Below are 20849 nucleotides of genomic sequence, written 5' to 3'. Positions count from 1 at the left end.
AACACATTCATATATGAAGGGCAGTAAGATATTATCAAAATACTATCTTTTGTCAAACTCAACATGCCCTTTATTATCTACCTGTAAAAGTTTTTTTTTTTTAAATATAAAATTATAATCTTATGTGGCTACATTCAATCATTCTAAGTAGCTAGGTGGTGCTATGGATTACCAGCCTTGGGGTCAAGAGGATCTAAGTTGGAATACCGACTTATATGCTGTTTAGCATATGACCATTGACAAATCACCCGATTCTATTTCTTGAACTCTTTACTGAACCTCTCAGTTTCATCACCTGTAAAATGAGGATAATGGCACCTAATTCACAGGCTGCCCCCCCCCAAAGATCATGAAAAATAACATATGTGAAGTGCTTTGCAAATCTGAAAATTCTTTGTGAATGCATACATGTAACTGTAATAATAAACAGCTAACATTTATATAAAGTTTACCATGTGCCAGGCACTGTATTGTGTTTTACATATATTATCTCATTTCATTCACAACAACCCTGGAAGAAATATGCTTTTCATATCTCCATTTTACAGATGAGCGAACAGAGGCTAACAGAGGTTAAATGACTTATCCAAGGTTACATACTTAGTGAGTGTCTGTGATATGAAATCTGGTCTTCCTAACTACAGGCCTGACATGCTATTGATTGTGCCACCTAGCTGCTTTATTATTCTGGGCTTCATACTTGGGACCTTTTCTCACCAAAGACACTAATTTCTACCTTTCCTTTTGAAGACATCATAAAATGATTTTAAAAAATTATGAGTTATCTTACATTATTATGTTTAGGTCTGTATATTTTATGGGTGAAGGCACTGATAGCATTAGTTGATGGGAAAGGTCTTTATGGTGTGTCAGGGTAAGACAGAGAAAATGTATAATTAAAGGATTTGGCAGTCACCTTTTTCATATTTATTTTGACATATTCATTTATGTGTAAATTCTACAGCTTTATTGGAGGGAATATAATAAAAATTAACCCTCTTTCTGTGGAACATAAATTTAATGATAAACAAAGGTGGTTCATCTACTCAAAAGCAATATCTTGATTTTTCTCCCTCTTTGTAATTGTCTGATTAAATAACAATTTGGGAAAATGTGAAGATCAAGAACAAAATGCCCAAATTTCCTAAGCAACATGATTCAAGGAAAAGCAAAGGTGCCTAGCTTTAATTTTATGAATAGGAAGAAAGGCAGCACATAGTGGCAGTATAGAGGAAACGATTTTGCCTTTGAAGTCAGAGGGTCTGGGTTGTAATAACAGCTCTGATAGTTACCACCTCTGTGATCCTGGGCAAATCACTATTCCTCATTCTGTCTGAGTTATAGGATGAGGGGATAAGAATAAATGATCTCTGATATTCTTTCCATTTCTAAATCTGTGATCCTATGAATTCAGCCACACCTACACTTCTTAGAGGGCAAGACATTGAGCTCCTCAAAGATGGATATTTCATATGGGAAGTTATATCAGTAGGAAGATATAGGTGTTTGTAGAAAACTGAGGATGGCCAAGAGCATTGATGACAAGTAAAGTAAATGTTTAGTACTACTGCTTAGACCAGAGTTTCCCAGTAATTCCATTGTATTCAACATGTTGACTTAGAAGGCTTACATTGCTTGGTATCTAAAGCAGCTGCCAACTATTCTCCCTCTTCTTCCAATGCATAGGGGTGGTACAATGGGAATGAGTGCTGAGTTTGCAGCCAGAGAACCTGGCCCCAAGTTCCAGTTCTGCTATTTGTCACATTTGTGACCTTCATAACTATTTAACCTGTCTGCCCTGTTTCCCCGTCTGAAAAATGAGGCGGTTGAAGTAGATGACTTCCAAATTACCTTTCACATCTGTAACCCTGATTCTGGGTTCCCATAGAGAATACAAATTTGATAACTTGCACTATCACCATCTCCCTTGATATTCGTCTATGTTCACCAGTTCCCCTCCACATTCTTCAATATGGCAATCATAACACTTAAGTGAAATTAAAAACAAAAACCAAAAAACAAAACAACACACTTCCTTCATGACGAAAAGCTCAGGGATCTATGCTTTAGACTTAAAAAATAAAATGCATGACCAATTCAATACCAAATACGTCCTACATTATATGAAATGGAAACTTCCGCAGTGAAGATCTTAAAATGTCCACATGTACACAGTGTTATGTAAGATTATTTTAATGAATCTGATATTGAAATGACAGTTAAGCAAAGTGGTTATTACTTCATTAAACATAGTAATTATTTTCACAGGAAAGGATTGTTTCCAAAGGTAAAGATGACTTAATAGCATCAGTGAACAGGGTACATCTGTTTTGTAACATAACATGTGTACTAAGTTTAAATTAACCATTGACAGAAAGAAAAAGTAAAATAATAAATGACCCTCTTAATTTTTTTAATGACTTAAACTCTGCAAGAATCATCTACTAAGAAAAACTCATGGCTATTTTAGTAATTGAGATATCTAGGGTTGATTACACTCCCCAAATTTCAGGAAGAACAGGATTCACCATGTTTACATGAGAGTAAGAAGGCACATGACATCTTCTAGTCATGACTTTTTTTATGCAGCTAATGCAAATAATCAGGTAAAATGGGAGATATAATAATATCTTTCACTTTTTAGGGTCATTCATTGATGATATGGAGCACCATCTCCTGTGCCACTCTTACGAGTTCTTCTCAGAAACCTTTATTGTGACAGTCTTGACTTCGATGTATTCATGGAGACCATTCTCTCCCCTGGAGAGGAAAAAATTCAAAATTACATTTGAGATACTGTTATCCATACAAGATAGTCAATGTCTCAGTATGAATTTGAGTTTTTTTCGTTAGGGCAGATATAAGATAGGGTAGAGTAGTGGCTAGAAGGAAAGCCTTGCAGTCAAGAAGGCCAGGGTTCAAATCCTTCCTCTGACTCACGCTAGCTATGTGACCATGGGTAAATCACTTAATGTCTAAGGGCTTCAAATCTCAAGGACTATACATGAAAGATGAATTGTTGATCTATATCAGTAGGAGATATTTCTACATGGATGATTTGCGATGTTCACAAAATCCCATTTGTGGCCCATCCACAAAATCTTTAGGATTAATGCCCTCAGAAACATTTTATATTCTCAGAAATATCAAGAATAGAAGCAATAACTATTAGAGGCATTTTCTGTATTGATGATTCTTCTCCTATAAAATCATATAAAAAGTTATGGCTTTTTTGGATGCCCAACCACATTGTTTTAGAAATCGGAAGTTTTAAAACTGATGTTCTTATTATAGTTAAGTAATACATTAGATGTAGAGCTGACATACTAGGATTGTTTCCGAAACCAATAGCAGGGAAATATCTAGCTATGTGAGTAACTTGCAATGGATGGAGGGCAAGGAGTGGAGTGAGATAGCAACATAGTACAGAGGACAATTGGAAGGGATAGGGCACAGTATGTAGAGAGGACAGTTAAACTATGTGCAGTTTCAATAGGTAAAGGGGTGGCCCACCTCCCTGTCAATCTGCTAAGAGCTGTGACCCTGTTTCATCTCTTAGAGCCCCTATTGTAACTCCAAACTCCTGAAGAAGTACAGATTGGCAGCCAGTGAGGCAGGGAACATTTATAACATGGGGAGAGTAAATACTCCCTTCTTTTCAGATTGGTACCCGACGCAATGTCCCTAGTTTTGTCTCTATGTGAGTGAGATTCCAAGACATGAGTGAGAAGTATACATATATTTTCTAGGTGACCACTGAATAGGAGGAAGGTGAGTCTTCACAGTGTTCCAAGAATTATTTTACAGTGATTATTAAAATATTATGGAACTATCATGAGATTAAAGGTGACCATTCAATAGACAGATTTACCATTGAGAATTCTAATACTCTTTCAGATAATCACCACCAAACAGTTACAGCAAAACAAGAAGAAAACAATACTTCTAAATAAGCCAACACTATAAAAATACCACAGAGGAATTAAACATTATAGTATTTATTACCAGCCAACTATATTCCATAGTATGTTTATTTTGTTGGCTGGGATGAAATGGAAGGACCTTGCTTAAAACAGAGAATCTAACATAGCTCCTATGTATTTTAAAAATGAAAAAATTAGTACATTTTTCTTATAATTATGAATTTATAAAGAAAAATAAGTTGTGTAATTCTTTAAATGAATATGGTTCTACTTTGATTTTTATTTTTTGTCCAGAAACAAGTCTTATTTCTATAAATGTAAGGATATAGTTTTATCTATTTGAATACACTTTTTCATATTAATTTGTGGAACCTAAGATTCAACAAGTTATCTGGATTTAAAGTTTCCTGAAAAAGAGGAAGGAGGGCAATAGATAAAAAAGAGACTCTGAATTTATTCTTGAGCACATGGGAAACATCCTCCTCCCCTCCCCTTTCTCCTCCTTTGGTACCATGAAGACACATCCTAAATAATACATATAGTGGACTTGCCAAATAAAATGCCAAAAGGCCTTACGTACATTTCGCGCCCATTTCCAGACATCTTGAATCCACCGAAAGGGGCTTGACAAGAATTCACACCATAGCAATTTACCCTGCAAAGACAAAGGTGTTTTACATTAACATTTTGGTGTATTTCAATAAGCATTTGTTCAATGCTTACCACGTATGAAGTTCTTTTGATTTTATTTTTTGGAAGGGAAGGTAGGAAAGGAACGGAAATAAGCATTAGTTATGTGTATACTATGTGTCAGGCACTGTGCTAAGTACTGTATAAATACCTCTTTTAAATTTTGGATCAGACCTGTAATTTCATTTGGATACAGAACTCCCATTGAAAAATGTTTCTCCACAAAAGCAGATTTATATCTGCTGCGCAACTTACAGTTCTAAATTGCTGTAGGACAATTAATGGTCAAATGACTTGTCCAGAGCTATGACCAATCTATGTCAGAAGTAGGCCTTGAACCAAGGTCTTCAAGATTTTGAGGCCATCTTTTGAATCCAATAGAAAAACCTACCTCTCTATAAGGTTTATAGCAGGTAATTAATGCAAAATTTTCTTGGTTTAGATGAACTAAAAAGGTGAAAGTATTTGATTCTTCTGCTATTAACTCTAGAGTAATTTATATATTTACTTCAATAATTCAATGGTGTTGTCATCTCATCAGTATGGGTACTCCCCTCTGTTGGAGGAGAGCAGGCCCATGCACTTGTTTTGGAGCCTGTGTGACACTCAAGAAACCAAAAGAACTTATATTTTTATTACATTTTAATGGATTGCACCACAAGAGAGTCTTTTAATATTTATAAGCTATGTTGTGAATACTTAAAATAATATTAACTGATGTTATTAGCATAAGAAGTAATGGGGCTAGTTACCCATACTTAATATTTCACACCTCTCAGATGAGTATATCAACACTTACTTACTCTGTGGACTATCTCACTCACCTCAACCTGCCCTCTGAGTGAAGGGCCTAAAGTTCCCAATGAAATGGACTTCCATAATATAATTATATTAAAATTCTCTTGAGGTCTTAGGGTTAAGCATGTTCTGGGGGATATATACTTAGTATTTTTACCATGTTATTTCTTGAGCCCCCACTGACGCATTTCCATTTATGTAAACAAGCCACTCACATTGATGACACTTTCAAGTCTTAAATATAATCATTTACTTAACAATAAGGCTAAAAAAGGATAACAACAACATTGCAGGTATTGATGTATTAAAGCAAATGCTTGAATAATGAAACATATTACAGCCTATAAGTAATAATAATAACTGACATTTATATAACACTCACTCTATGCCAGGTACTGTTCTAAGCACTTTATAATTATTATGTCATTTGATCAAATAGCTTCATAATAACCCCAGGAGGAAGGTGCTATTATCATGCCCATTTCATAGATGAGGAAATGGAGGCAAACAGAGGCTAAGTGACTTGCCAAGGATCACACAGCTAGCAAATGTATGAAGCTACATTTGAATTGAGGTCTTTGTGATTCCAGGCTCAGTGTTCTATCCACTGAACTTCTTAGGTCATAATCTCTCACCATAGCACTTAGTATCTGTGGGGGAGAGTGGGCATACACTTACAAAACCCTGTCAAGAGAGCATAGGAATCAGCAAAACCCATGTTCTTTAGGTAACTCATAATTCTGGGCTTATAGGCTTTAGTATCTCTTTGTCTCTGGAACCACTGATAAAAGTTCTTAGAACATAGCATGTTTTTAAAGGTAAAAGGAGAGGTGATTTTTAACTGCTTAAAAATCCCTACAGAACAGATAATGGAACCACTGGAAAATTCTTAAGGTGAAAAAAATCTTTTGGTTCCAGGAATTCTTTAGGATAGTGCTTCTCAGACTGGAAGTTGGAACGCTCACTAAAAAGGAAGTCTATCTAGACTGCTCATGCCAGTATATAACATACACACATTTACACACACACATTATACCCATGCATACCCACACAAAATGTATGTATGTATGTATATATACTTGTATATATAATTAGCTCTAACTATTGTGGAGAATGTAGGTAGAAGAAAGCATCAAAGGAATAGTTTGGACTAAGAAGGAGTAGCTAGATGAACGATCCCTCGTCTAACCTAAGGTAAGGCCAGAAATGACTAGGAGGCAGGTACTACGAAATTGCAATGTGACTCCAAAGGCTGATACAACAGCTAATCTGAGAACAAGCGATTCATGTAAGAAACAGGACAAAGAGGTTAATCACAGAAGGCTGCCATATCACCCTGAACTATGGGTGTAGGAAAATAACCGAAATTAGAGTCAAAGGACTTGATGTCATATTCCAGTTCTGTTCCTTATTGTGTGACTTCAACATGTCACTTAACTTCTTTGAGACTCAGGTTTCTCATCTATCATATTCAGGGGGTTAGACTAAATGAATCCCAAATTTCCTTTCAACTCTAAATAATGTGTCCCTAAATAAAAACAAAAAGATAGGGTTCAGTTCTTGCCTCTCAACCATACTGGTCATGAGACCCTCGGCAAGTCATTAACTTGTCAGTACCACTGGCAACTCTTGAAAATGCCCCTAAGGCAACTTTCCAAGCTTCAGGAGAAGTGCTAATATGTACTGGTAATGGGGTTTTCCTCTGTGAGATTTCTATACTAATGACATCACAAGTCTAATCCCCAAATAAGAATATGTAACCTTATTATATAACACTGTGCCTTCTACATCAATTAGTACAGTACTGAGCATGAAATAGGTACTAACAAATATTTATTGATTAATTAATTTTACCCTGTTGTGTTGGTCCTGTAATTTTACTGGTAGAGTTTCCACTTTTAGTTGGAAATCCTTTCTGTTGGTGGAGCAAGATAACTTATGTTTTAACATAATCTTATGTTCCTGTAACACAAGGGGTTAAATGAGTTGCCACACAGCTAGTGTTTGTCAGAGAAAGGGCTTAAATATCAGTCTTCCTGACTTCAAGGCTGGTCCTCAGACACTTACTGGATGTGTGACCTTGGCCAAGTTACATAAATGCCTCCATTTCCTCATCTTTAAAATGAGGATAATTCTATTGCCTACCTCCCAGGGTTATTGTAAGGAGAATATGAAATAATATTTGTAATGTGCTTTGTAATCTTCAAAGCACTCTGTAAAATCTACCTATTATTATTGTAGTTGTATTTTATATTATCATATAACATTATTACTATGGTTTTATATTAATAATGTTACATATTTTATATTAAATATTTTCTGTAATGTATTTATTTATTTTATAATATATTTTTATTATATTATGTGTTATTAAAATTTGTTCTTCATATTAGTAGGAGTAATATTATTATTCACCAACACCACAATGCCTCTCAATTAGTTAATTTTAAATACCAAATTTCATTAAGAAATTTCTTCAAGAAACAAAATATGGAGGATAGATAGACCTCAATTAAACTACTGTGTGACTCATCTATAAAATTATCAATAGCTCAGAAAAAAAGCAGAGAAAATCTACATCTCAGTGGCCTACATGGTTTGAAAGAAAAACAATGTTTTTTGAATGTCCAAATATTTCTCTTAATGTGATTTGAGATGTGATGTAATCTTCTAAAAGGCCACATCACTAAATTTTGACTTACCAGACTGTTCCAACTTGAAGGGCAGAGGAAACGGTTAAGGCTTTATCAAGATCTTTGGTAAAAACAGCTCCTGATAAGCCATAGTGGGTATTGTTGGCCCTCTTGATCACTTCATCGATAGTTTTAAACTTCATGATTTGTTGAACTGGTCCAAAAATCTGCTCCATAATAAGGAGAGAGAGAGAAAGAAGTGGAGAGAATGAGAGAGAAGAAAACAAAGGGAGGGGGGAAAACACATAAATAGGAATCAAATCAAATTGACTGCTGTGTTGTTGTTGTGTGGACAGTTTGTTTTTGTTTGTTCATTTAGTTTGGGGTATGAACTGAAGCTTGACAAGTTTTTTTAAGAAGGATGTTTAGCTAAAATGACATATGAAATCACTTTGGGGTAAATTGGTCCCCATACACATGTATTAGAATTATATCCATGGTAAGTAATTTTTATCAAATAGACTGTAAGCTCCTCAAGATCAGAGAGTAATTTTAGATTTGTTTTTATATTCCCAGTGACAAGTATAGCACCTTGCACAAGGTAGACATTTAATAAATAAATATTAGCTGAATGAATGTCCTAATAGGAAACAGGTCAGGAGGCATCATGGTATGGTGGAGAGAATGCTAGAATCAGAATAAGAGGACATGGGTTCTCATGTTGGCTCTGCTACCTACTACCTGTTTGATATTGTGCAAATCACTTTGCTTTTTTTCAGTCTCAGTTTACTTATCTGTAAAATGAGGGAGTTAGAAAAGACAATGTCCAAGGCCCCTATAAAACTTTAGATCTATGATTCTATACCTAAGATAAATAATGTTTATGTGAGAAATCAAATTTAAAGTGAGGATTTTTTTATCTTCTTATTCCTACTTTTAGCTTTTGATGAAGACTGCATAAATACAGGGCATCCCAAAAGTTCTGGGGTGGTTTTAAGCTGCTATCAAAGCTTAAAACTGCACTAAGACTTGAGAGACACCCTATAGCAAGAACCAGCAACAGATGCCAACGTTGACCTTCTGGAAGAAGATATTCATCAGAGTGTGAACTATTTTTTTTTTTGTATTTTGCCAGGCAATGGGGTTAAGTGACTTGCCCAGGGTCATGCAGCTAGTGAGTATCAAGTGTCTGAGGCCAGATTTGAACTCAGGTCTCAGGTCCTCCTGACTCCAGGGCTGGTGCTGTATCCACTGTACCGCCTAGATGCCCTATAAACTATTTTAATGATGAATACTCTGCCAGAGTGAGCATGGTTTATGATCTGGTCACTAGTCTGTAACAGTGTCCATAGCCAGGAGTCATTTGACTAATTTTGAACCTAGGATGAAGGAAATAACTTGGGTAAATCCAAAGACTGACTCAAATGTTCAGTACTCAGCTCCACAGCTTCATCTCTTATGGTCCATGAGTGGATGCATGATCCAATCAGTGAGAATTAGGTCTTTTGCTTATGATCAGAATGACCATGGACTAATCACATCATCTCTCTAGGCCTCCATTTTCTTCATCCTAAAATTAGGTGGTGTGACTTGATGATTTTTAAGGTAGTTTCTAGTTCTTCATCCTAAAATTACTATGATCCTAACCTAGCCAGGGTATTTTCCCCATTCACTGCTTGTGAATTTGGAGTTGGAGAAAGAGGGCAGAAAAGTCATATACTTAAATAGATTGACTTTTTAAAAAAATATATAGATGTCATATTAAGTTGTAGGAGCAAATGCAATCAGTAATAGGTCAAAAATACTTTAGGACTTCCAAATGGTTGCAGAAATTACTCTAGGCTACCTCTTAGAACTCAAAAGTCGTTCGTTCTGGCAGTGGACAGAATAAATATTTTAGTATTTGTAATCAGCTTCAGGTTTTTGGGTTTTCCTTGACACTTATCTTCCAGATATGCTACAACAATTCTGAAGAAACATTTTAGCTATTTCCCCCTTCTGTCCTACTGTAGCCAAGAAATGGGAACATTTCATTGGAAGAGAAATTGAGTGAAAGCTATTCAAATACTTGTGAACCTGGAAGAATTGTCCAGTTTGTAACGCCTTTAATTTGTGTTGGCATTTGTTTTTTATAACTTGACCAGGACAACCTTGAGTGTGTTTTTCCATTCACTTTCTCTAGTTTATTATGAAAGGGGATGGACTGCATGAGCTTCATTCCCCTCTCCTTCTCCTAGCTAACGCTGCCCAAAAGACTACTTGTGCCACATACTGCCTACCTGCTCTGAATCCCATTCCCATGCCACTACCTAATAAGGAATGTGTGTCTGTGTATATACAGGTGAGTGTGTGTTCACACATACACACACATACTCATACACATACACATATATACATACATATTCCTGTTTCAAAGAATTACATGTACCCTTAACTGGCTGTAAAAAGATTAGTACATCCATTTATCTATCAGGAAATGGCTCAGAGATTGGTGAGAACAAAACCCAATATGAAAATGGAAGTTCCAATCTGAAATAGATGTTCCACTTTGAAACGGAAGTCAATCCTCTCATTGACAGAATTATTGAACCTGAGAGGTCATCAGTTTTAAGTTCACCCTTCCACATAGAAAACACCTTCTGGAAATAATAGCTTTTTATGAATTATTTGTAGTATATTTTTAAATCTTTAACTTTTTGGACTATACATTCAGTTTTGAGGTTGCTACTTTGCTGCTGGTGAAAAAAAGTGTTATGTTACTCTAGTACCTTAGACAAATCAATTTACTTTTGCTTACCCTTCTTTCCTTATGTGTAAAAGAAGGAAGTCATACTAAGTGCTGTCAAAGATCCTCTCCAAGTCTAAAAATAATATTTGTATTTTTGAGTTATCCAAATTACTGGCCAGACACTCCATTTTTTTCAACTAAGAACTGACAGAAGTCGTAAAAGATACGAGCCCAGGCAATTCTTAATGTGGCCCCTTCCTTTTTGGTAAAGAGATAGGAAGTACCAAGGCAGAATATTACATATGCTGTCATATTTTATCACCCTGTCAGTCAATTCTTCCTGTTCTTTAAAATAATGGAGAGTCAATGGAAGAAGGAGTTTCTTGGGCAATATCTGTGGTATCAAAAAAGGCATCAATAAGATTTAAAAAAATACCAAATGGAGACAAACAGCATGAGTAAGATAGTATGTTCTCAGGTCTTAATCTTCTTCTACAAACCTTACATTTAATTTCAGATCTGGCCAACGAACATTATGCAAAGACTGGACTAATGATCCCACAGGTGCCTAAGAATTCTTTAAACAAAGTCAGATAAATCGCTTTCTTAAAATAAAGTTATTCCTCTCTGAAAGAGAAACAAACACTTACATATGGCCAGAGGCCTTTGGAATTGAATATCACTGCATTTAGATTGATTGATTGTAAAGGGAAACAAAATGAACATCAATGGCAAAGTGGTCTAATACAGGGAATTTGTAGGCAAGAATCAGGAGGACTGGAACTCTGTTTCTATGCTTCCATCAACCAGCTGTGATACCTCAGGCAAGTCACTTTGCCATCACTAAACCTCAGTTATCTTACCTGTCAAAAGGATAATAACAATGAGTGAGGTAACAGAAATATATAGAGGATCTCTGAGTTTACCACTGCTGGGTATTCCCTCCAACAAAATCAGAGCATTACCATGCTATTACTTAGTAGGTGAGTCCGGAGGAGTGGCTGAATCACACAGAGGTTAAGTAACGTGTGTACATAATAGCTATTTAGTATCAGAAGCAAGATTTAAAACTAGGTCTTTCGAACGGGGATACTAACACTTATCCATAATATCATGATGTCTCTGTGTGAGTAAGGGTAATGAGATCAGAGATTCCAGCACTCTCTGAAAAGTTAAATAGGCTTTAAGAAGACAGCTGTGTGACCTTGGGAAAGTCACTTAACCCTGTTTGCCTGAGTTTCCCTATCTATTAAATGAGTTGGAGAAGGAAATGGCAAACCATGTCAGTATCTTTGCCATGGGGTCATGAAGTGTTGGGCATGGCTGAAATGACACAACAACAACAAATGAAGATAGTACACATGGGCGCCCTGGGAAATGTGTACAACTGGCTGTCCAAAAGGGGACTCAGATTTAGTTTTGATCCGCATTATTAACATTTCCTTCCTTACTTTCTCAAGTCTAGTAACAACAAAATAACAAATTAAACCATGATTTGTAAGGTTTGATGTTTTTTAAAGTATAACTATACCTGAGTATTTAACAACTAGCTCTGAAGTAGAACAGCCTCCAGCATAGCCCTGAAAGACATTGCTATAAACCATTCTACTCTAGGGCTGAAGAGCAATGCTTCTAGTACATTATCTTCTTATGAGATTCTTGTGTTTCAATATGGCGGCTTTTTTTTAGTCTTTGCCATATAAAAAAGATATTAAGAAACTGGAGAAGGGTCAGAGTAGTTCAGGGGAAATAGCATTCATTGGCTTTGGAGTCAAAGGATATGAGTTCACATTTACATTGAATGCTATTTGTGTGATCTTGCATGATTTACTCTCTCAAAGTCTCCATTTTTTCATATGGAAAATAAATGGATGTCAAAATCTTCTTAGGTTCCTCCCAGGTCTAGTTCTATGAGTTTATGCTCCTAATAGTATGATCTAACTATTAAGAAGATAAAACAATAGGTCTGTTGGAAAAAAGGAAGTAAAAGGAATGTGTTTGATGTAAAAACAAAAAAAGACTAAAGAGTAACTCCTGAGTTATTATCTTGTGAGGAAAATGTAACTAGTGTGTTCTCTACATTTCTGTTAAAAATAGGCATTCTATGATCTTTAGAATGTTATTTAAGTGTTAACAATTATTATCATTATTATTATTAGATGAAATAAGGAAATTAAATGGAAAGAGAACCAGAAACTTGAATTGGATTGAAGGGAAAACCTCTTGAAAGTCAGGGTAAGAAAAATGTTGTGAAGCCTTCATCTCTCCAGAAATTGCAACAACAAACTGACTATTTATTCTGTATGGCTTAGTTACCCCCAAGCATGAAAGGCAGTGCTCTGCATCAGGTGACATCTCTGGTCTCTTCAAGGTCCATGAATCTTTTTTTTTTTTTGGTGAGGCAATTGGGGTTAAGTGACTTGCCCAGGTCACACAGCTAGTAAGCGTCAAGTGTCTGAGTCTGGATTTGAACTCAGGTCCTCCCGACTCCAAGGCCAGAGCTCTATCCACTGCACCACCTAGCTGCCCCAAGGTCCATGATTCTTAAATTGGCACAATGACTTCAATTATATTTTATGAATTGAAGTCAAGGCAATAATGGCCTGTGCAAGGGCAGGTGTTATGAAGGTGTCTTATCATTGAAAAGGGAGAAATACTAATTAATATGGTGTTGTATGATTTCTAAGTTTTTAAGCGTACAGAAATATTTTCTCTTCCTATTACTTAGGTATAACATAGTATGGAACTGCCATGTGATAATTAGTAATTATTGCCAAAGGGTTTGGGAGTGTTCAGTGTTCCCTAGCCTAGATGACAACTAAAGTTCTATCAATGAACAAGACAAACCAATTAAGGTAAAATGAGTGGGGGGGTGGATTCTCATCTATGGGGAAACTTATTCACCCAGTTATGTCTTGAAAATGGACGCTTTGTGTTCAAGTGTGTAGCAATAAAGAAAGTAACTGAAGAATAGAATGGAATCAAGTCCTTTACCTCTTCTTTGGCGATGCGCATGCCATCAGTAACATTGGAGAAAACTGTGGGCTGGATGAAGAAACCTTTGTCTCCCCAAGGGCCTCCTCCACATTCCAATTTGGCACCTTCCTTCTTCCCACTCTCAATGAGGTCAAGTATTTTATTGTACTGCTCTTTATCAATCTAAATGAAAATATGAGGGGCAGAGGAGGGAAGGATAACAGAAAAGAAAGAAAAATTAAACTGAGAGTGACAATGATTCTTTGAACTTGTGATTAAGAAAAAAAGAAAATGGTTAAATGTGCAAATATATCTAAATAGTTTTCTTAGCCTTGAAGTTAGGTTAAAAACAAACTCTATCTTCGTAAAGTATAACCTAAGTGAATCTAATACATCATGGGAATGGGCAAAAGTTGGAGCAAGAGGGAAGGATGGGTTGTAAGGTGGCCTGTGGAATGAGAGAAACGAATGCGGAGTTTATAAGGAAGGAGGAAATAGGAAAAGGTGGTGGAGAAAGAAGACAATGGTTTAGACCTGAATTCAGGGAAGCAGTTTAGTAAAGGGAAAGTTTGAATTTTATATTGAAGTACAAACTCTTATCATGTTCCACCAGCTTCTAGGTCTTACATCACCTCTGCATTAGTGAAAAAATGTGAAATATGCCCATTTTGGTTAAAGGAATTAATCTGATCTTCATTTGAGGGACGCTACTCAGTAAGACTCCTCTTTTCTGTACCAGGCAAGAGGGCATGTGAGAACATCATTATGATTATTCCCTGAATACAGAGAGCTGAGGGATTTATTTTTAAATAAATAAGGAATAATAGCCTGTATATATCACTTCAAGGTTTGCCTAGTACTATTCATATGTTTATTCATTTGAACCCCTATGAGGTAGGTGCTATTATTATTTCCATTTTACAGATGAAGAAACAAACTGAGAGCCTTGCCCATGGTCATATAGTTAGTGTCTGAGGGGAGATTTCCACTAGGAAGTTCTGTTCCCTGCCTCAAGTTGGGAAATTCTGACTGTGTACATCTTTTCAATCTATTCCAGTCTTGCCCAGAAAAACAAGCAAGGCCAGCATCATCCTCATTTCATTCTGGATCCAGAGAAAGGAAATAAACACAAACCTCCTTCTCTCTATTGTTTTGTTTTCTATTGTGTGCATTCCTTTATTTACCAACCTGAGGGCCTTGCAGTATTCCTGGTTTCAGAGGATTCCCCAGAGTGTATTTCTTGGCACGCTCTACACTCTTCCGAACAAACTCATCGTAAATAGACTCTTCCACAAAAAGCCTTGATGCGGCAATGCAGCACTGACCTTGGTGGAAGAACAAACCCTGGTGTGCAGTTTCTACAGCACTATCCACTGTAAAGGAAACATCACCAAACCACTGGTTATATAAATGCTACACAAAGTCAAAGAGAACACATTTCAAAAAGATGATTACAACACACACACACACACACACACACACACACACACACACATTCTTTTTTGCCAAGAGGATAATAAGTATCTTTTACTCCTTAAAATACACAGCATATATTCTATGGCTCTTTTTGAACCTCACTGTCACTGGGTGGATGGAGACTGCATTAAAACTGGATAGTGGGGAAAAGTTGAAATGATTAAAGTCTCTTGGGCTCAATTTGATCAAAATGTTTGAAAAGACTGGAGTAATTGTTCTCTGGCTTGGCTGTGGTAAAAGGGACTACTGGAAAGAAAGCTGAAGTTCCTTTTTTTTTCTTTCAATTTTTTAATCTTGTTCTACAGAAAGAATCTTTCAAAATGCCTCAAAAAGTGAGTCAATATCCTTCAAATAAAAACAAACCAAAAAAACACCTGCTTATGTATTGTTGAGATAGTTATATGCATGTTTAGAAGTTATATGATTGTTTTATGGTTAAGTCTCTGTTAGAAGACAATATAGTGTTTTTAATATACTAATTTCCCAGAAGTTTAGCTTTGGAGTTACGCACAATGTTTTTAAACTTTGCATATTGCAAAGGTCAACTTATTTCCTAGCTGAAAGGACAATTTAATCTATTTACTATTCAGTTTAGGAGACTTCCCATATTACCCTTTGATAAGTTAGACACCACTAAATTTTACAGTGATAAAGTCTAGAGCCAATAAAACTCGAGTTCAGCTCTAACCTCTGATACTTAGTAGTTATGTGACCTTGGGCAGGCTACTTAAACTCATTTTCCTCAACTGTAAAAAAATGGGGATAATAATGTCATCTACTTCCCAGAGTTGTGACGATCAAATGAGATACTATTGGTAAATCACTTTTCCAAGCTACACACATATATATACACATTCACACACACATATATATTTATGTGTACATGCCAGGTCTTACTGTTATTTTTGTTATCATCATTTTATTATAACAATCCAAGTACTCAGATTCTTTTAAGTAGATGGAATTTTCTCACCTTCTTAAAATCCTTCTGAACTAACTTGCGGGGAAAAAAACTTTTAAAAGCAAAAGTGTCTCCTAGGGTAGTACAGAAAATGCAAGGACAGTATCATCTAAAAAGTTATGCAGTAAAAATGTCAGGAAGTAGATGGTACAGTACCATGCCCAAAGTCCTTATATTCCCAGGTCAAGGGGAAAATATTGCTAGCAGCCAAAAAGAAACAATTCAGGTATTGTGGAAACACAATCAGGATAACACAAGATTTAGCAGCTTCTACATTAAGGGATTGGAGGGCTTGGGATATAATATTTCAGAGGTCAAAGGAGACAGGATTACAGCCAAGAATTACCTATCCAGCAAAACTGAGTATCATCCTTCAGGGGAAAAATGGACATTCAGTGAAATAGAAGACTTTCAAGCATTCTTGATGAAAAGACCAGAGCTGAATAGAAAATTCGACTTTCAAAGACAAGACTCAAGAGAAGCATAAAGAGGTAAACAGGAAAGAGAAATCGTAAGGGACTAATTAAGGTTGAACTGTTTACATTCCTACATGGAAAGATGATATTTGTAACTCATGAGACCTTTGTCAGTATTAGGGTAGTTGGAGGGAAAAATTAGATAGAGAGATAGAGAGATAGACTGACTGATAGATTGATAGATAGAGGGCACAGGGTGAGTTGAAGATAAAGGAGTGATATCTGGAGAGTAAAATTAAGGCATGAGAGAGGATTATACTCAAAGAAGGAGAAAGAGAGAGGTAGAACAGGGTAAATCATCTCATACAAAACAGACAAGAAAAGGCTTTTACAGTGGAAGGGAAGTGGGGGAAGGTGAGAGGGAATGAATGAATCTCATTCTCATTGGATTTGGCTTAAGGAGGGAATAACATACACACTCAATTGGGTATGGAAATCTAGCTTACCCTACAGGAAAATAGGGGGGAAAGGGATAAGAGAGTGGGGGGATGATAGAGGGGAGGGCAGATTGGGAAGGGAGTAATCAGAAGAAAACACTTCTGAAGAGGGATAGGGTCAAAAGAGAGAATAGAATAAATGGAGGGTGGGATAGGATGAAGGGAAATATTAGTTTTTCACAACATGACTACTATGGAAGTGTTTTGCATGACTACACGTGTATAACCTGTATCGAGTTTCTTGCCTTCTCAATGACAGCAGGTGGAGAGTGAGGAAGGGAGAAAATTTGGAACCCAAAGTTTTAAAAACAAATGTTCAAAATTGTTTTCACATGCAACTGAGAAATAAGATATACAGGCAAGGGTTATAGAAATCTATCCTGCCCTACAGGAAAATAAAAGGGGAAGGGGATAAGAGAAGGGGGGAGATAAAAGAGAGGGCAGATTAGGGAAAGGGGTATTCAGAATGCATGCCATCTTAGCATGTGGGGATGGGTGAGATGGGGAGAAAATTTGGAACTCAAAATCTTGTGAAAGTGAAAGTTGAAAACTAAAAATAAATAAATTAACAAAGTCCACATAACCTTTACACCTGAGCTTAGCCTTCCTGCTGATATGATAAGGTCTAAAAGACAGTGAAGCACAATTCAGAGTTTTTTAATTTGTTGATTATCTTCCAAAAGTATAGATAGTGGAGTTTATGTTTGTTTGTTTTATTCTAATACAAACTCAGGTAAAATGTAAGCCCCAGGAAAGGAGCAACTGCTTTGGTTTTTGTCTTTTGTGTCTCTAGAACCTAGCAAAGTACTTTGCAAACAGAAAGCGCTTGTTGATTTTTTAAAAAGTTTCATCCCGGGAATCTAGTTAGAAATGATTTAGCACATTGCAGGATATTGGTGAAACATTGCTCTGAGACATGGTAAAAGTGAGAGAAAAAAGCATTAATCATACTAACAGTCAGCATCAGCAAATACAATGCAAGGACTCTTTCCTCCCAGTTCCAGTGTAACTCTCTTCAGGTTGCTCTTCCCAGCAGCCTGTTTAATTAGCAGGCCAACCTGAAAGAGAACAGAAAGAGGAAGTTGGTTCCCAGTAGGGAAAGTTGCTTGGCTCTCATCCATAGTTCTTGAATTTCTAAGTCCTGTATTTCTCGTGATGTTCCCTCATTTATACCGTTTGTTTGTCTTTGTATTTGCTCAGATGGGAATCTGGACCAAATGGTTTCCAGTATCTTTTCCAATTGGAAAGTTGTGTGATTCTATGATCTCCTTTGTTCTTTAGGTTCACTATCTCAATCTCCTTTTAACTAACACACTATTGAGAAGGAAAACTGGAAGAAAGCATTTGATACCTTTTGCTTTCATTCAGATATCTCTATATTTTGTCTTGCTGCATAACAATTCCCCCGAAATCAGTTTCTATTATAATAACTAATATTTAGCAAGTTGTTTTCCAAGCTAAACTTTGGCATAACAACACAGGGAGCTCTTAAAATGCCAATTGGTGCCATAATACTGTATTTTAGTACCATATTTCAACTCAACTAACTGGAAAAAAATGAGTGAGTGCTTATGAAGTGCTAATTTTTATTTTGCATGATTGCTGTGCATCAATACAGGAAAACCAAAGTGGATGAGAAATGTATGTTGCCCAGGTTATATCACAGTTGGATGCATAGCCTGTCAAATAAGTTGGACCACATGTATAGCAATCACTGTAGATGGACAATGAGTTAGATGTAGAATTGAATAGTAGGAAGAAATCAGGCTGCATTGCAATTGGAGAAATGTGCAATACTTTCAGCAATCCCAACTATCTTACTGCTGAAATAATCTGATTATCAATACTCTCAAAAGAATTGTAATTACTAATAGTACAAAGTTCGGTAGAAAGACTTGAGGCTTATATAAGTGGGCTATAGAACATGTTCAACAATGATCTCTTGGAAGTATGAAAGATTAAACTCAGCTTATGTGTGATCAGAAAAGGAGGTGTTCAGGTAACAAGAATAGGAGACTATAGCTAGAATTTCCATTTGGTATATGAGTACCCAGAAGATACTAAAATTATAAATGAAAGTCCTCCAGTTCTTTTTGTACACCCTCTATGGAGAAAATGGCCAGGAATTATTTAGAATGAGAAGGCATCAAAGGGTTATAAGTTCTATTAATTAAGGAACTACCGATGCCAATGGAATAATGGATCAATGAAATCATGTAACTTCCTGACTGCTGCTATAAATTACAACGTAATATTTAAATCTCCCTGCAGTTTTTTGGTTATATTAAAACTAATTTAGAGTTTTAATTCAACTGTGTTCTATGAACCTAGAAAAAGATTTACTCTTGTGTGGAGTCCATGTGAATGGTTATTATACTTAAAAACTGTTAAGATGGACACATTAATGTAATGGATGTAGATGGGAATGGCATATACTTGGTATCTCTTTTTCTTAACATATGTACTGATCTTTCTCTCTCCCTGTCCTTCTCCCTCAGCCTTTCCTACCCAACTCACAGACTATTGGAATTGGAAGGCACTTTAAAGTTTATTTAGTCCAAATCCTTTATTATACAGAACAGGAAACTGAGACACTGAGAGATTGTGATTTGCTGAATATATACAGTTAGTTAATGACAACACCTGGATTTGAATCCAAAATTTCTGACTTTAAGGCCTGTGCTGTTCTTCACAGGGCTGCTGTAAGAAAAGTGCTTTGTAATCTCTAAAGCACCATAGGTATATAAGACCTTATTAACCCTGCCATACCATTCAGCTTTGATCCCATGAAATAATACCCCAAATAGAGAGGAGTCATTTAAAACTGCCAAGGCTTGATTTGTGTTTCCATCACAGTAGTCATCATTACCTAATAACCCTAAGTGTAAACACCAGTTCATGACCATGACCTTGTCTTGCTGGCAATCACAGTCAGTTCTTATACATCCACTTGCAACTCATCAATGTGCCCCATTCTGGCCTTCCCTACCCTGTCAGTTGGTGTTTGTTCATAGAATTCAAGCTTATTTTGATGTTAATCTATCTATGTCAATCACAATAAGGAAGAGTAGTCTGATAGATGTGAGGAGGGGAAATAACAGTGCCTCCATCAATTAATCAAGCAGCAGTTATTCAGTGCCTACTCTCTGCTAGATACTATACAAAAGCAAAGGAGACAGGACTCTTGCCTTCAGTGGGGCTTATATTCTCTCACACTTAGCACAGTGCCCTGCAAATAGAAGGTATTTAATGAAGACCTGTTGAATTAAATTGAAGACTTTTCTCTCTCTAAATTTCTTCCCTCTAAACCGTGTTTGATGGCATTAGATATGACTGTAATTTAAATAGAACTTGCCCCCCAAATGGCTACATAAACTAACCATTGGGAATGTCTTGATATCCAACTTGTCTTACCTCTGTGGACCCCGTGAAGGACACTTTATCTATATCCATGTGAGAAGAAATGGCAGCTCCAGCTGTGGGTCCATAACCAGGCACAATATTTACTACTCCTGGAGGAAATCCTGCCTGAAGGAGGGAGAGCCACAAATTAATTTCAGAGAAAAAGGATATGAAACTACAATGAATAGAAAACACCTTGCTTATTATCATCATTATCAGGAAGTTCAGAATCTAATCATAGAAGGTAGCTATACCAAATAGGAAACCCCCATCTATTAATTCATTGCCATTATTTGTTTTATCCTTGAAGAGTGAGAAATTTTTCAAAAAGAACATTCAGATTGACCTT

The 20849-nt window shown here is 36.3% G+C and overlaps 1 protein-coding gene across 1 annotated transcript in view; it reads right to left on the bottom strand.

Annotated features, from left to right (window-relative positions):
- Nucleotides 1–2177: 2177 nt before the first annotated feature.
- The window catches only part of LOC110223801 (aldehyde dehydrogenase 1A1-like), a 39257-nt gene continuing 20585 nt past the window's right edge, over nucleotides 2178–20849 (bottom strand). The window contains exons 7-13 of the mRNA XM_021009493.2: nucleotides 20513–20626; nucleotides 18054–18156; nucleotides 14937–15121; nucleotides 13767–13931; nucleotides 8114–8271; nucleotides 4504–4578; nucleotides 2178–2760 (exon numbers count right to left, since the gene is read on the bottom strand). Of these exons, the coding sequence (XP_020865152.1) occupies nucleotides 2688–2760; nucleotides 4504–4578; nucleotides 8114–8271; nucleotides 13767–13931; nucleotides 14937–15121; nucleotides 18054–18156; nucleotides 20513–20626 (873 nt within the window). The 3' untranslated portion in view covers nucleotides 2178–2687. The remainder of the gene's footprint in view (nucleotides 2761–4503; nucleotides 4579–8113; nucleotides 8272–13766; nucleotides 13932–14936; nucleotides 15122–18053; nucleotides 18157–20512; nucleotides 20627–20849) is intronic.

The sequence above is a fragment of the Phascolarctos cinereus genome, unplaced genomic scaffold (assembly GCF_003287225.1).
Source record: "Phascolarctos cinereus isolate Bilbo 61053 unplaced genomic scaffold, phaCin_HiC Scaffold_4;HRSCAF=312, whole genome shotgun sequence".
Lineage (NCBI taxonomy): Eukaryota > Metazoa > Chordata > Mammalia > Diprotodontia > Phascolarctidae > Phascolarctos > Phascolarctos cinereus.
This window is presented reverse-complemented; position numbering and strand designations above follow the sequence as displayed.